The 18,228-nt window shown below is 36.8% G+C and overlaps 1 protein-coding gene across 2 annotated transcripts in view; it reads left to right on the top strand.

Annotated features, from left to right (window-relative positions):
* ATP6V1H (ATPase H+ transporting V1 subunit H) overlaps positions 1-17,898 on the top strand; it is a 111,040-nt gene extending 93,142 nt beyond the window's left edge. For both annotated transcript variants that reach the window (XM_043975830.1, XM_043975829.1), the window contains one exon: positions 17,496-17,898. In XM_043975830.1, coding sequence (XP_043831765.1) covers positions 17,496-17,556 — 61 coding nt within the window. In that variant the 3' untranslated portion in view covers positions 17,557-17,898. The remainder of the gene's footprint in view (positions 1-17,495) is intronic.
* The last annotated feature ends 330 nt before the right edge of the window (positions 17,899-18,228 follow it).

Raw genomic sequence — 18,228 nt, 5'->3', positions numbered from 1 at the left:
TGGTTATAGACCTCATCTAAAAGGCTCTTCAAAGTTTTGGAGTGTTATACAATAGGAAAATTTGGAAGGTAATCTCTCGGGACCTCAGTTTCGTCATATGTAAAATAAGACAGTTGGATTTATTGACCTTTGAGGCTCCTTCTGCGTCTAAATATATAAGGCTATAACCCTATGAGAACCTTACTGTAGAGAATTCTTCTTTGACTGGAATTCCTTTCTGGATCTTTGTCTTGAAAGGGTAGTACCTTTCTTATGCTTTGATTGACATTGATCAGGAGATTATGAAGTAGTTTTATCTTCATCATTACATGTATGATTTTAATATATCCATAGAGGACACCCTGTTCATAGAAGAGTCTTTAAGACCGGGTTTAACTTTATTGAATCAAATGTTTTTTATAGTCATTTAATCACTCACAAATTGTGTTGGGTACATTTTGCTATAGAGATACAAAACCAAAAATGGAATAGTTTCTGTCATCATTGAGCTTATAGTCTAATGGTGGAGATAACAGATATATGTAAATATTTGTATGACATAAAAATAACTAGTGTAGCTTGGGGAGGAAATACACTAGCATCTTGGTGTTCAGGAAAGGTGAAATGTAGGTTGATGATTGAGCAGTTTTAGTCAACAAATAATGAAGTATTATCTTGTATTCTCTTTCAGTAATGATGTGGTGATGAAATTGTGGTCCATCATGGGATATTGCTTGAAAAAATTGACCTATTACCTAATAAGACCCTCAGCTACTATTTCCTCAACACATGCTTAAATTATTTTCCATAAGCATTTTATATAGATAGATTTTTAGCACATAGTTGATATTTGTCAATGTTTTTGGTCATCTTTTCTTTTTTCTTTTTTAAATAAGTAAGGTTTGAAATTTTTTCCATTTCTTTAGTGTCTTTTCCCTTCCTTTAGATAATTTTTATAAATCAGTTCTCCAATTTCACTGAAGTTGTGGTTCTAATCCTACATGATGTTTCTCTTTCTCACTTGGTCTGGTCCACCTGCTTTTCCCTTAATGATATTTTTACCTCTTTTATAAACATGTTCAGGACTTTGAAGTTAGTCCAAGTCTTTGATGGTAAAAAGATTGTTATAAACATCTTTGCTATTCTTCTATTTTCATCCTTATGCTTTTAGGATGACTTTGTTCATTGAGTGTTTCATTAAACTTTCTTTTATCCTCCAGTGCTTCTGTGTTTTGGCAGTGTTGCCATAATTATCATCATCATTGTATAGAAGATTTTACAGAGTGCTTTCTATTCTAAACTGGCACTATCCTTGGCTGCCACAATTCCCCACTTGACAAGTGAGTCAAGTGTTCGTTGTCTTTTAGGGTCGTTTTTTTTTCCATTGGCAATTGATTTGCATCATGTTTGTAAGAAATTATTGTATGAAAATACTATAATCTGTCTTTATTTGCCTTTTGCCTTTACATCTATTCTGTATACATCTTTTATTTATTCTCTCCTCATCCTCACTGCATATCACTCAGATATTTTTCCCTCCACTCTATCCTTTATCACCTCTATATCACATGGAAGAGGGATGTATCCCCTCTCCTCACCAAGGCAAACCCTTCTAAATGCACCTGTAAGATCACTCCATCTTGTCTTCTTTAGTAGATTGCCCCCTATCATCCCCACTCTTTCAGTAATCCTTAATCTCTTCTTGCTTGTCAGATGGTTATTCTTCTCATTCATTTAGGCTCACAACCTAGATATCATCTTCAACTCCTAACTCTTATCACTCCTCACACCTATCCCATATTCAATCTGTTACCAAGTCCTATTGTTTCTACATTTAAAACATTTCCCCTATGGGTCCCTTGTCTTTTCTTTGATACTGCTACTACCTTGATGTAGCCCTTCTCACCTCATGCCTAGACTATTGGAATAACCTGCTGATTGGCCTTCAAGTCTCTTCTCACTCCAGTCTACCTTCCACTCAGTTATCAAATTGATCTTCCTAAAGCCCGAGACTGACATTGTCACCTGCCTGCTCCCTTCACTTGAGTAACCAGTCCCCTGTTGTATGCAGAATCAAGTAAATGGTGATGGTGGAGAACATTTATATAGCACATAATAAATATATTCCAGGCACTATGCTAAAGCACATTACAATTATTCTCTTATCTGATACTCACAACAACTCTAGGAGGTAGATATTACTATTATCCTCTTTTTACAGCTTGGAAAATTGAGGCAGACAAGTTAAGTGACTTGTCCAGAGTCAGCTAGTGAGTGTCTGAAGCCAGATTTGAATTCAGATCTTCCTGACTCTTGGCCTAGTGCTCTATCTCCTGCATCACCTAGCTTCCCCTAATTCCAAAATCCTAAAATCCTCTGGCTTTTTAAAAACTCTTTATACCCTGACCCCTTTCTACCATTCCAGTTATTTTCATCTCTTTTTTCTCTCTTTGTACTCTGTGTCTGAACTCTTTGTTATCCATAGAACAAGACACTCTATCTCTTGACATTTTCACTGGCTGTCTCCCAGGCCCAGAATTCTCTCCTTTCTCCCTTCTGCCTCCTGGCTTCCATAGCTCCTTCACATCTCAGCTAAAATTTCCTTAAGAGAACTTTCTATACTAGCTGCATCCACTTCCTTTCTTCCCACTCTTCTCTAAACTCTCTAGAGTCTGTCTTCTGACTTCATCATTCAGCTGAAACTGCTCTTTCTAAAGTTGCCATTGATGACTTAATTGCAAATCTAATGGCCTTTACTCAGTCTTTATCCATCTTGTCCTCTGACAGTCACTTTCTCCTGTATGCTCTTCCTTCTCATTAATGACACTGCTCTCTCCTAGTTGTCCTATTTGTCTGACCACTCCTTAGTCTCATTTGCTGGATTTTCATCTAGGTCATACCCACTAACTGTCAGTATACCCCAAGGTTCTGTCATTGTTCTATTTTTTTTCTCTTCTCTCACTATATTAATTTGCTTGGTTATGTTATTAGTTTGAATAAGTTCAGTTTTCAATTATCATATCTATGCGTATGATTCTCCAGTCTATTTTTCTAGTCCTAACATCTCCCCTCAGCCCCATTCTCACATCTTCAGCTGCTGCCTGTTACACATCTTCATCTGGATTTCCTCTAGGCAGCCTGAACTTGATATATCTAAAGCATAACTCATTTTCCCCCTGAACCCTCTCTTATAAATATCCCTATTACTGTTGAAGGTACCACCATTCATCCCATTTATAACCGTTCATGTCATCTTTGAAATCTCACTTTCATTTCTCTTCTGCCTATAACTACATCAAATCTGCTAAATTGCCAAGCCCTGTAAAGACCTTTTTGCAACATCTATTATACACATCCTCATATCTCTAGTTGCACAGCCACCACCCTTGTACTTTCCCTCATCTCATGCCAGAATTATTTTAATAGCCTTTTGATTGATTTCCTTGCCTCAGACTTCTCACTATTCTATTCTCCACTTAGATGACAAAATGATCTTCCTCAAAGAACAGGTCTGGGGGCAGCTAGGTGGCGCAGTGGATAGAGCACCGGCCCTGGAGTCAGGAGTAACTGAGTTCAAATCCGGCCTCAGACACTTAACACTTACTAGCTATGTGACCCTAGGCAAGTCACTTAACCCCAATTGCCACACTAAAAATTAAAAAAAAAAAAAGCTTAAAAAAAAAAAAGAACAGGTCTGACAATATTGCCCTTCATTCCCCCAACTCAGCAAATTCCAATGGCTCCTTGTCCCCTCCAAAATTAAATATAAAATTCTCTGTTTGGCTTTTAAAGCTCTTTACAGCATGGCCCCTTCCAAACTTTTTCATTCTTACACTCTACTGCTCTCTACATACTCTCTATATCCAGTGGCACTGACCTTGCGGCTCTCACGTAACACTTTATGCCTTTTTGTTGGCTTTTCCCTGTGAGGGGTAAAATCTGAAATAGATGAAGAAACAAAGGTTAGAGAGTCTAAGCATATTGATTTATTAAGCAATGCATGCCAATTGCATAACCAGTCAGGACCAGGCTGCCTCCTTTGACTTTGAGCTAATTACTATCTTAGATATTATTGTTGTTTTCTTTTAATGTATCTTACACATTTACCTACCAAGGTTGCATTGATGCCATTTAAAAATTGTAATTTCAATAACAAACAGTTATGACTTTGGGGAAGGAAATTAATTGTTGTGTTTCTAATTCTTTTAGTCACCTTAGTATCTAATTCTCTTAGGTGAGGCCGTCATCTTGCTGTATCATCGGGGAGAAATATGTGTGTGTGTGTATACACACATACATACATACATGCATGCATATTATATATGGAAGTCTAATACAATATTACTGTAGTGAATCTAATTCATGCTTTAAATACTATATGTGTGTGCATGTATGCATGTACATATGTATGTCAGTGTACACATGTATATATGTATCTGTCTATCTCTTTATCATCCATCTATTGTTCAGTTGTTTATCATTTGGTGTTTTCTTGGGAAAGATACTGGAGTGGTTTGCCATTCCTTCTCCAGCTCATTTTTGTTTTGTTTTGTTTTTTGTGGGGCAGTGTGGGTTAAGTGACTTGCCCAGGGTCACACAGATAGTAAGTGTCAAGTGTCTGAGGCCAGATTTGAACTGAGGTCCTCCTGAATCCAGGGCCGGTGCTTTATCCACTGCACCACCTAGCTGCCCCTCTCCAGCTCATTTTTACATGTGAGGAAACTCAGGCAAACAGGGTTGAGTGTGACTTGCCCAGGATCACACAGCTATTGTGTCTGAGGCTAGATTTGAACTCAGGAAGATGAGACTTCTTGACTTTGGCCTGGCAGTTTATCTACTTCGGTGTGTGTGTGTGTGTGTGTGTGTGTGTGTGTGTGTATAAATATATGTATATGAACACACATTTGTGTATATACATATGTAAATCATACATATATGTGGAGAAATCAAGAAAGAGACAAACATTCAAAACCCACTATCTGAAAGTATGCATTTTTGAGGCCACAGTTTTGTTTCTGAGAAGGGTAATGCTTTATTGAGTCTATAATTTGTCATTACCAATGCTTAGGCAGTAAAATTCCATCTTTAAGGAGAGCAATGGTTCCAAATGCATTACAGTACTTTGTAGATAATCAAATCCTTAAAAAAATGTTTATGCTATGGATTCTGGGATTCAAGGTGTGATGACTGAAATGCATGAATCTAGTTACAGAGGGATCCTTATAAAGTCACCCCAGCTGCCCAAACCATATCTCTGCTGCACCACTAGGAATTAGACCTTACTTTTTTTTCTCTCCTTTGCTTTAAGCCTAAAATAAACGAGTTTCCCTTAAACAGAAATTTTGTAATGGAAAATTTAGTTATATATAAACTTATCACAATTCCAAGTCTAGCATGAGCATTTTGGTTTATTTTAGTATTTTATTTGATAACCACTGCTTATGAAAATTTAGAAAATTATAATAAATTAACCACAAAAAACTTATTAAGTTATTGACTGCCAGAGATTTTCTTTGGAATACTGTTCTTGCATATTCTTCTATAGCAAAATACAACTCAGAAAAAATTTCAAGTATAGCATATATTTAGCCTGTTATATTATGGAGGAATAGATAACAGTTTTTGGAAGATGGTGGTGATATACTTATATCTTCATAGAAATTTATATGGCTTACTTATATTTTATCAATCATGACACTGCTTTTCAATCATGAAACTGCTTTCTTTTTTTAAAAAAAAATTTCCCCTTCCTGATATTGTTCTCTGAAATTTTGAAGCTTGTTTTTGCAATTATATACCACCTCTTCTTTAAATGGAGTTTCTGTGTGGCTAAGGAAAAATGTTGAAAATTAAGTGGGTGGGGGTGGGGGTGGGGCAGCTAGGTGGTACAGTGGATAAAGCACTGGCCCTGGATTCAGGAGGACCTGAGTTCAAATCCGGCCTCAGACACTTGACACTTACTAGCTATGTGACCCTGGGCAAGTCACTTAGCCCTCATTGCCCCGCAAAAAAACAAAACAAAACAAAAATAAAAACAAAACAAAAAAACCCCCACAAACAAAAACAAAACAAACAAAAATTAAGTGGACATACTTCATATTTTGCCTGTTGAGAAATTGCAACAGTTTAGTGGTGTTCTTCCTCAGAAAGTGGTTTATGCCTTATGTCAGTAATTTAAAAAGCCAAGAGTTTAGCCATGAAGTAACCACACATAATGTAATTATGGAAGCAAGTTAGACACTTGTTCTGGAATTTGTCACTGTCTCCCAAAACACAAGCACAGTTTCATAGGTAATGCCACAGAGAAAGAGTGTAACAAATAATAAGAAATGTTATAAGTAAACATCCTCTCTTTTTTTGCTTGTTATTAGAAACCTGACAAAAATCAAAAGAACATTTCCATATACAAAGAACAGAAAAAGGATGATAGGTGGAACTGAACCTTTTAGGGACTCCTTGTTTTTTTAAAGTATATATTAAATTTACCACAGCACCCACACAGCTTTGCTTGCCTTTGCCCTTTTCTGATCTTAATTCTGCTCTCCTGTATATTTTCAAAATGCTTTGGATCATCACCACTACATTCACTCTTCCTTACCTACCTGTGACCACCTTAAGAAAATAAAAGCCCTCACCTCTAACAAATAGTGAAGACAAACAAAACAAATTGACAAATTAGTCATAGCTGGAAATGTGAGCCATATTCTTTACCTCTGCCAAAAGACGTGGGGAACGTATTTCGACATTAGTCTCCTGGAGTCATAGGATCATGGATTTATAACCTGGAGGAAGTCTTTGATATTGAGTCCAACCCCATCATTTTAAAGATGAGGAAAGAGTGGTTCAGAGAGGGTAATGGGCTGGCTTAGATTAACACAGCTAGTAAATGTCTCAGCATTTGAACCCAGTCATACTGATGCCAATCTAGATTCTATTCATTATCCATGCTGACATTCCATTGATTAGATTTCTTCCATGTTGATTTTGTTGTAATGTTTTCTAGCAAAGTAAATTTTGTATGGTTTGGTATGGCACTAAATAAATATTGCCATTATTGTTATATTGTAATGGTCCAAACATGAGCAGTTAATATCTCTTAATTAGTTAGGTTTATATTTTTGTAAAGAGTGATTTATAGTTGAATTTATATAATATCTCTATAACTTGGTTCAGAATTATTGAAAATAGGGGAGAAGGCAGGCTAGATTGCACTGGGGAAATTATATATAGTAAATCAAATAAAATCCAGCACGATTCCATACAAATTGCATTCAAAGTAATTATAGGAATTCTGGGATAAGGAAGTTTATCCATAACTAAATTTTTCAATATAACATCTGCTTAAGTGGCTCAGCAAAGATATGATTCAGGTAGCTGGAATGAGTATAAGGGCCCCTCAGACTGAATTCATAATTTCAGTCTTCAAGGAATTTGAAAACAGTGAAAAATTACTCAGTGATCAGTGAGGGAGCATGGTAATTTGCATACATGCAAGATAGTGCAGAAGATAGGATGCTGGATTTAGAGTTAGAAAAAACCTGGATTCAAATCCTACCTCATACTCAATAACTGTGACCCTAGTCAAGTCATTTAACCTTTCTTTACTAATTTCCCAACTTGTATGATAATAGGGTTGGGATTGAAGACCTCAAAGGTCTCTTTCAGCTCGAAATCTAGGCTACTGTGATTCTAAATTCAAACTTTTTTTGAGTAGTTGCTGTAGCCACCAACTCTAAGGATTTCACAGGATAGCCTTCCATCTGGAGGTAGACAGCATGTTTCATTATGAGTCCTTTAGATTTATATTTGGTCATTATGTTGATCCTGCTTCACATGATTCTTTCAAGGGTTAACTTAAGTATGTCATGAAAGGATTATGTAAATATTAAGAGTGGCATGTAAAAGCAAATTGTTATTCTTATTGCTGTTGCATAAAATGAGTTTTCAAGAAAACAGTGACACAAGGATAGGATAAAACAAAGTGGCTAGAAAGTGGTTTATGTGGGAAAGACAATAATTTAAATAGACCACAAGCTCAATACAAGTCATTAGTGTGACTCCACTTGTACACTAACCCCCTGCTAGTAGTCCTGCTGACTTCTTCTTTGATTACACTATCTCTTCTGTTTTGAGTGCTATATTTTAAGAAGAATTTTAGCAAATTGTAACATGCCCAAGATCATGGGGGGCTTGAAGTCAAGACAAACCATGATTGCTTAAAAGAATTTGGCATGTTATCTTGGAGAACGGAAAGCTTAGAGAGGAACATGACAACTAACTTCAAATATTTGAAGAGAGAAGTACAATGTGAAAAACCAGTTTTATTCTGCTTGAGCCCAGAAGACATCTCTAGGACCAGTAAATAAGGAGAAGTTATAAGGAGACAGATTTTAGCTCATTCAAATAAAAGGTTTCCTAAACATTAAAGCTTTTCAGAAAGGAAATGGGCTGTGCAGTGAAATGGCTGATTCCCTATCATTGGAAATATTTAAGTAGAACTTGTTTGATCACTTGCCTGGGAATCTTGTAGAGTAGATGCCTGCTCAGATATGAGTTAGACTAGTTGGGCCCTGAGCCTCCTTCCCATGGTCTTTGTTCCAGTCATTTTTATTTCCTTCTAGAGGTAGGATTCCTTGGAATATCATCACTATTCATTGTTAATAGCTAACTGGTATCTGCACATTCAAGAATTTTTGCATTTTGATTTTTGAAATTTTGAGAAATTAGAATGATTAGAATAGTTATATGAATTAATTTGCTCTGGAAACAAAACCAAAAAAACAAACACTTGACTATTATAGGCTTTTTTCCAAGGCCATACTTATCATTTGGGCAGCTGATCCCCTCTCCTTCCCATTTGTGCCCATAAAAATTGTGGAAATCATTTGGTACATTACTCACATGTATGAAATTTTAGATTGAATATATTGCTCTTTCTTTGACTATTTTCAGTTATCTTCAGAAATGATCTTCAGAAAAATATTGAATTTTTGTTGGTAGTATTAATCTTATTTTTTTTTAATCCACATAAATATATCACGGCTTCATGTGTTAAGGAAATCATAGTCTATTATTACTATTTTTTCTCTTGCAAATACCTTTTAGACTACTCAAAGCAAATACAGATTTATGTTGGATAAATAGTAAGGATGGACATTCCTTTTTATATCTTGGAGAAAATTTTGTGGATAGAAAATGTTGCATGCTAAGAAATATTTTGCACTCAAGTATAAGACTGATTTATGTATGATTTAGCACCTAGATCACACTAAACCACTAGTATATGCTTTGAAAATATTATTCAACAAACAATCCATTAGATTTTATTTATAAGGTGAGTCTTTTTTGGGATGTTATTTTAACAGTTTTGTTAGAATTAATGTGGTTTGGGATATGAAAATGCTCTGGGCACAATGAGCCAAACTTTTTTTTCTTTCCAGAAAATTGTGTATTATTTAATAGCAGTGGCAAAATTCTGAGTTGTCCTCATTAATAGTTTGTACGCATACAGTGCCATCCTTCTCAAATTACCTTTTTTTTTCCGGGGCAATGAGGGATAAGTGACTTGCCCAGGGTCACACAACTAGTGTAAGTGTCTGAAGCCAGATTTGAACTCAAGTCCTCCTGAATCCAGGGCCAGTGCTTTATCCACCCAGCTGCCCCTCAAATTGCTTTTTACATTGACAGAAGATTAGAGATTATTACTTTGCATGTGTTCCTTAGGTTGGCCCATTGTTTTAATTTGCAAAAGCAGTTCTTCACATGGGAATCTCAGAGGATTTAAATTAGGGAAGGAATGAGATACAAAAGAAAAATTCTATAGCTCTTCTGTTTGCTTTTTAGTGAATGGAAGAAAACATTTTATGCTTTACTGTACTATTTACTATTTATTTTACTGTACTATTTACAGTACTATTACTGTTGATGTTTGGATAACAGCATAATCTGGCATGCATCCCTGATTTGGGGAAAGCAGATTTCAAAGCTTTTGACTTCAGTACTTAGCCATAAGGAGTTGCTTTAAGCACAGATAACACAAAGTTAAGATGGAGTGCTTACAAACATACTGGAGGCCAGAGACAGGATTGACAAGATTTTAACAGGTCACAGAATTGGTCTGAATCTGATAAGAGAAAATTTAATAGGGATAAATATAAAGTTTTATGCTTAATTATAAAAATTTACTTCATAAGTGTAAGCAAGACTAGACAACAGTCTGTCCAGAAAAGATCTGGTGGTTCTAGTAGACTGCAAGCTCAGTATAAATCAACATTTGCTAATGGCAGCTGAAAAAGCAAATGAGATCTTGGGCCTCAAAGATTAAGAAGGTGTAGTCCTTTTGTACTCTGCTCTGATCTGACTTCATCTGGAATATTGTCTTTTAGTCTGTGAATCTTATTTGGGAAGGTCATTGATACTATCAAGAATGTCCAGAGGAGAGTGACCAGGATCAGAGAAGGCCTTGATTTCTTTCCTTATAAGGATTGTTTAAAGAAACTAAGGATGTTTAACTGGAGAAGAGAAGGCTATCATGTATGTGTGGGGTTGGGGAAGGAGAGGGGCTGATATCCTTGTCCAAGTATATGAAAGACCAACCATTAGAAGCAGGATTAGACATTTTCTTTTGGCCTCTGGGAGCAGAATTAGGAGCAACAGGTAGAAGTTGAAAAGAGATTAATTGGGGCTTGATAACAGGGAACAAATTTCCAAACAATTAAAAATCTTTGAAAACATAATGGGCTGCCTTGGGTTGTAATGGGTTTCCAGCATTGGAAGTCTTCAAGCAGAAGAAGCTGGGGAGAAATGGGACAGTAGCTCAAGGTTTTCCTGACTCCAGATTCAAAACTCAATCCATTACATTATGCTTCCATATTGGCATTCCTTCCAATTCTTGAAATTCTGTGAAAAATGAAGTTGACGAAGAATATTTGTTGCCTGGGATTCTGTAACTACTAGGGTCACACAGTTAGTAAACATTGCCCCAGTCACTATGCTATATAAGAAAGTTGTAAGTGGCCAAAACCAAATTTTACTTCACACTGTGGTCATAGTCTCGCTAAGTAAAATGTCATAATATTTACATTTTTCTTTAGCATCTCATTGTGCCAATATGTTGGCTCTAATAAGGGGACGACTTCTGATGCCGTGTTTGTAAGTACTGGTTACAAGTAGCATAGCCTTGCAGAATGTTTTCTGAGTTTGGTCTAGCTTTATAGGTTTTCTCTTTCATTTGTTCTTTGCTGAAAACTCAATACTTCACTTAAACAATACTTGTTTTTTCAAAGGTCTTTCTTCCCCAGAGTAATGTGTCTTGCCCCTCATACTGGCTGAGACAGAACATGATGTTTCTTTTGTTTTCCGTCAATCCCTTTGAATGAATCAAATGCAAACATATGTATTGTTTTATTGAAGGATGAGTATTTGATCTATTCCTCCCTCTTCAGTCACTTCAACTACATTACTCAAAATGCCACACAATTAAAGCTGGAAAGGGCCCTCTAGTCCAAGTTAGAGAAGGGAATAGGCCATCTCGTATAAACATCTCATTTTAAAGATAAGGAAACTGAAGCCCAGGGAGGTTATAATTTGCCCAAAGTCACATAAATATGTGACTTGAACTCAGGCCCTCTCACTCCTGAGCCAGTGGCAGATCCTTTTCATTTTCATCATTGATACATTTTGTTTCAGGGAATTTAGCAGCATTTTTAGTTTGTTTTCAGGAGTATGTAATAAAGGAATAGAATGAGTAAGGCTTTTTCAGCTCGCTTCACTGTCCCATATGTGAATTTCCTTGTAGTAAATTTTCTTCTTGCTTCAGTTGCTTGAATTCTAATATTTGGAAATACAATAATCGTTTTGACAAGCATTTTTAATAATAAATATTTGTGTAGATTTTTGAAACTTTAGGTTTCAAAAGATATTTACTCCCTTCAAATAGCCTCTCCTACTTAAAAAATGTGAGCACCTTCCACTGTTGTCTTCTCTACTTTAAAATCTCTCCATATTTCACCTCCTACAATCATGTCTCTAGGGAAGAAGTGTCTTACTTCCTAATCCCTCTCTTGTCTTTAATCTTACACCATGTTTCTATCCTAAGTCCTTGTTCCATCAATCTTATACCTTCTTATGCATCTTTAATCTCTCTCCTCATGAGTGTCTTTCCCACTGCATACTACCATGCTTATATTTCTTCTCTCCTAAAAAAAAAACCACTTCCCTAGGCTTAAAAATGACTAACTCTAGAGGGTTCAAATTCTGCTTCTGATGCTTACTGCCATTTCCTCTTGCTGGGGCTCAGTTTCCTCATCTGTAAAATGAGAGGGTTGGACTGAGGCCCTTTCCAGCTTAACATTTTTTATCCTGTGACCTCCTTGAGCTACTGTCCCATTTATTATCTTTTTACTTCAAAAATTCTTTAAAGAGTAACTTGACCTTTCTGTTACCATTTCTAAGCAACAGATGTATTCCTCAATCTCTTTCAGTCTCTTTCCTCTTCTTTACCAAACTCTCATCTCAAAAATCAGCTTCCCAATAGCTAAATCAAAATGCCTTCTCTTAGTCCTGATCCATTACTTGGATAGCTCCCTTAGATTCTCTGACTTTGGTACTCATCCCTTTCTGGCCACTACTTTTTGGGTTCTCTTTCTTCTGAGTCAGGGGTTCTTACCTTTGGCAGTTTGTTAAAGCTTCTGGACCACTTCTTACAATATTTATTGCCTACATTTATGATTGAAGGAAATAATAAATTTCAGTTAGAGCTCTGTTAGGGGAAATAATAATTTAGGTTTTTTCCCCCCCAATAAAGTTCACAGACATCTCTGTAATTCATCTACAGACCCCTTGGGGGGTTTTGCACCCTCGATTAAGAACTCCCGTTCTAAATGTAAGCAATGCACAGGATTCTTTTCTTGGTCTCATCTTCCCCATTCATTCTCTCCTCCCCTCTCCTTCTTTACCCAGAAATAATCACATAGTATTCACATACACTGTTAGTTAAAAGCTTAATAAGCATTTTTAAAGCTCTTACTATTGTGTTAATTTCTGGGAATACAAAGAGAGACAAAAACCACCTATGTCCTTAAGGAATTCACTTTCTAGTGAGGGAGACAACATATTTATAAATAGCTAGGTACCTACACTAAACAGGGGTACACACAGAGTAAATGGTATGTAATCTGTATGTGTGTGTGGGAGCACTAGCAGCTAGGAAGCTGGAGGTTGGAGCTAGGGAAATGTGGGAGGAAGGCATCCTACAAGAAAGTAGGATTTCAGTCTTAGAGGAAGCCAAGGAAGCTATTAAGTGGAGATGAGGGGAGAGAATATTGCAAGCATAGTAACAGCCATTGGAAAAGTTTCCTATGGAAGTAACAAGTAGCCCAATTTGATTGGATCTTTAGAGAATGTGGAGGGAAGTCAAATGTGGGAATACCGGAAATGTAGGAAAGGACCAGGTTACTGGAGCTTTCAGTGCCAGAGGATTTTGTATTTAATTCTCTAAGCCATGGTGTTTGATTCAAGTAGAAATGAGAGCCACTAAACCATACATAAGAATGCCTGTGGACTACATATTGACTTAGAAAACTGCACATTAACATTATCTGTGTTCTATTGTATTTTTATTTATTGACTTTCCCACTTAGATTTTAATCTGGCTCAGGGCTACACTCAAGAGTGTTGCTGGCTTGTGTTGGACACTTCTAAGCAAAAAGGAGCCACTGGGGAGACCGTCTATCTTTCTGTCTCTCCCTCTCCCTTACCCCCTGCCCCCACTATCACAAATTTGATTATTGCCTCTGTGTACATAATTCTCAGATCTATATTCTAGACACGTATGTCTCTTGACCTCCATGCCTAAATTTCCAGTTATCTTATTTGTAGATGTCTTTACCTAGATGTATCCATGGTATCTCAAATTTAACATGTCTAGAATTGAACTCATCCTTTCTCTAGTATATGTTATTTATTCTGACTTTTCTATTTCTATGTAATGATATTGTTCTCCTCCAAGTCAGTCATGTAGCTGCAGTTATCTCCTTCCATTTTCTTTTTCTTCTTCTATAGGTTTTATCAAGCATTTATGAAGCCTTTTTGTCTCTAGCTCTGCAGTTACTCACACTTGTTCCCTTCTCTTTATTTCTACTGCTTCCATATAACAGTGCTTTGTAACTTGTTTGCTGTGAGAGTAGACTCCTCATCGGCCACCTTGCCTCTTTCCTTACTTTCCCATGCCCAACTCCTTTTGTAGCCAGATGAATCTTCCCAACGCATGGTTCTGATTATTTCACTCTCTTGCTCAGATACTTAAATGGCTGCTTATTGCCTATTGAATAAAATCCAGACTTGTGACCTTGATCTTTCAAAGACCTCTGCAGCTGGCCCCAGCCTGATGGAATAATAAATAGCACATCTAGTATTACCTACCACTTTGTAGATATATGACTTAGTGAGTGTCAACAAACGTTTATTACATCCTCACTGTGTTTCAAGCACAGTGTTCCAAGTGCTGGGGATAGAGAGAAAGGCAAAAAACATTCCCTGTTCTCATGGAGCTTGAGTGACTTTAACTTTTGGGGGCATCATTTTTCTCACCTGAAAAATGAGAGATACAGATGAGGTAATTTCAGGGTGTTCTGTAACTGTAGAATTGAATAACCTTGCTGCTGTCATCAGTCACTTTTTCTTTTTATTACATTCTAGCCCTACCTACAGAACTGCTCTGTCCCCCAAATGGCTCATGCTTTTCTGCTTTTGTCTTGTGTTCACTCTGCCTGGACTCTCTCCCCAAGACCTACTCTCAGACCCAACATCCTTCCTTCCAATGACAACTTAAAAGCATCTTACTTGCCATTTCTCTGCTCGTAAGATCTTCAGGTTCCCTGTTCTTTATTGAGTAAAATTCTGACTTCTTTTCCTTTTCATTCAAGGTAAAGTTTGGTTCTGAATACTTTTTCAGACTTCATATTGCTCTTCTTCCATTGTACTCTGTGCCAGAGGTGCCAAACTTGCCCCCACTCCGCTCCAGCTCCTGAGTGCTCCCAAACCAGATTAAAATGTAACTGAGAAATTTTAACAAAATAAAAATACAGTACAGTGTAGATAGTATTAATGTGTGGTTTTCTAAAACAATATGCTTCCATTAAGGATGTTTCTATTTGAGATTGATATGACTGCCCTAATCTACTGTCAAACTGTACTTTGCCCAAAATGGCTCCTTGTCCCTCTTTTCCTTTTGAACTCCAACCCCTCATTTAAAGCCAATGTAACTGCCACCTTCTCCATGAAATCTTATACTCACTGGGAATGCTTTTCCCCATAATGCCTCACCTAGTGCTCCATATTTTACCTTTCTAATGTTCTTGCCATGTATTATTAATCAGTCAACAGGTCAGGTACTCTACTAGGTGCTAGGAATGCAAAATTAACTGTGCCTGCCCTCAGAGAACTTATTCTGTTGTGTATCCAGTGGTGAGCTTGATAAATATCGAGTCTTGCTTTAACTCAACATTATATCTCCCTCTGTGTTTAACATGATGCTCAGCACATATTAAGCACCCTAATAAATGTTTATTGAATTGGATTTTGTCCATTAAGCCCTTCCTGATTAGCTCAAACAGGAGTAAATCTCTCATCCCTTACTTAATGCTTTACCCCATTTGTTGCACTTTCCTATCCTTTCTTTTAGGGTCATAGACTTCATGTTTCTTTAGCATTTTAAGATTTACAAATCACTTCATATACATTATCTCTTTTGACCTTTGTAACAACACTTAGAAGTAGGTTGTGCAAGTATTTTCCCTGTTTTACAGATGAGGAAACTGAGGGTCACATTTTCCCAACATCACATAGTAAGTGGTGAAGCCATGATTTAAACCCAGATCTCCTTTCTTGAAATCCATTTTTCTTTCTGCACTGCACCATATTGCCTCTCATTCTTGGTACCCAGAATTTACACTGGTTCCATCTATACTTTCAAAGTTTATTCTCATATTGCTACTCAACCTTGAGGCCATATTTCCTTATACTAGAAAAGAAAGTCCTGGAGATTATAGGTTGCTCAGTACCTATAGATGCATAAAAATAGGTCCTGGGCCACTAGGGAACCTCAACAGGTGAATTCAGCCTGGATAGTAATTATATATTTGTGTACATTTCAGTTGTAGTGGACGCTTTTTTTCATAGTAACACATCCTAGGCACATTTAATTCCAATGTCAGGCAGTAGCAATACTGGGGAAAAGGACTTTTTGATTCACTAGAAAAAATAGAAATTATGTTTTTCTTCCTGCATTTATACAGAATTACTTAAGCCCTTTTTGATAACCACAGTCATTGGTTAGTCCATCTATAAAAGCATGAAGTGCTTTGATTAAATAAACATTTATTGAGTACCTCCTTTATGCAAAGCACAATGCTGGGCCCTGGGACTACATGTGGAAAGTATCATTTTGATTCCATCAGAGAAGGATGAAAGGATTACTATGGAGAAGCTAGAGTATAATTGAATGTTGATGTGTTTATAGTGAACCTGGTTGTCACAGTTGTGACTTTCTTTTGAGGCATTCACCACAGCATGAGAAAAGGTGAATTATGGGGGTAATCCAGGGTTGGAATTTGACAAAGTGTGAGTGGTAAAGGAACAAGAGCAGGGGACTCAAGAGTAGCAGATAGTGTATGGTTTCAGTGGATAAATGGGAGATTAAAAATAAAGGGAAGGAAATGAGGCCAAGACAGGAATGGTATACTTGGAAAACATGGAAGCAGTAGCTGTACTGGAGATCGTGGTGAAGGTAAAAATAAGTCCAGGAAGAGTGAGACAGAGGTCTCAAGAATTCAACAATTGAAGCATTGTGGTCATAGAATTTCAGAATTTAGGATCAGAACAGAGAAGTGATGATAAGGGTTTTGGAAGTTAAGGAGTTTGATGAGAATTGAGTTGGTGAGAGTTGAGTGTTTGAAGGTAAGTCTGTATGTGAAATAAAGTACACAGTTATGAAGCAGGGGTTGTAGAAAAGAGGAAGACCATGATCCAGGTGACAAATTCCTTGTGCATGGAAGGAAAATGAACTGAAATCCAGGAGATCAAAGCAGCAAGAATTTGAACCAAGTGATAAAGGTAGATAAAGTGAACCTCAGTGTTTGAAAGATGGCAACAAAGGAGCAATCTAGAAGTCAGAGTGAGGAGCAAGAAGTCCAGTTCCCTCCTGGTCCAGTGATTCAGGAAGCACATAGGGGCATGGGTGGGACTGGGTTGTGTTTTCTGGGGAGAGCCAGAATTAATATTGTTAGTATCTGAGATTTAGGAATTCTTATTTTCCCAGAAGTTGCTAACTATCAACATTTGCAAATCTTTTGTGGTAAGCAAAAGGCATGGTCATAAAATATTTTGGAGTGAAAGAGAAGTATCTATGGCAGCATGGTTTGTGCCTTTATTTCCTGGAAGTTGGGGATTGTAGTTGAAGATGGGGTGGCACCCTTAATCTTATTTGTAAATGCTAATTTTATTTTTATTTTTTTCAGGGAATATCTTGGTAAACAACTACAGTCAGAACAACCTCAAACAGCGACTGCAAGAAGTTGAATAGTGATGTCCATTTTCAAAATGTCCAACTCTCCATACAATGGCATAACTGGAGTATGAATCTTAATATTTAGATTTGAGAGTAAATGATTTTATTTGTAATATTCCTCTCCTGCTATGCAGATATTTTTTTCTCCCCAGTTTTTTTTTCTTATGCTGTCTCTTGGTGAAAGTGATTATCTGTTAAGTTGTATCAGTTGAATAATTTTGACAGTTGCCTTTTAAAAAGCTAGTCTTTTCCTGTATCTGCAAAAATATAGCCGTTACCTGTATTGCCTTTGTTTTCTATATTTATTGTTGTCTTGAAATGAATATGGCTATTAAAAGATATACATTCCAGAATACTCTTGTCGAAACATCTTCTCCAAATATTTTTCTCTTTCCTGGCTTTTCAGAAATTGAATGTTTTGAACATGCCCCTTGGGCCTTAGAGTCATTATTATCCCAAAGGAGATCCTAAAAATGCTATTGTAAAGTAGTTAGTGCAAAGAACATTTTCACCTCTTTTAGATATTTATACAGAATGGTCAGTTTTAAAAGCTGGGCTTCAAAATCGGATAGAGGTTCAACAAAAGGAAGAGGGCGTTTCAGGAGTAGTAGAATAAATGGTGTGAGCATCCTCCATGCGGTAAAGAGGAAGCTTGGGCAGGACAGAAAATTGTCCAATTTGGG

The sequence above is a fragment of the Dromiciops gliroides genome, chromosome 1 (genome assembly GCF_019393635.1).
Source record: "Dromiciops gliroides isolate mDroGli1 chromosome 1, mDroGli1.pri, whole genome shotgun sequence".
Lineage (NCBI taxonomy): Eukaryota > Metazoa > Chordata > Mammalia > Microbiotheria > Microbiotheriidae > Dromiciops > Dromiciops gliroides.
Note: the sequence above shows the minus strand (reverse complement) of the source record. Positions and strands in the feature narration are given on the sequence as shown.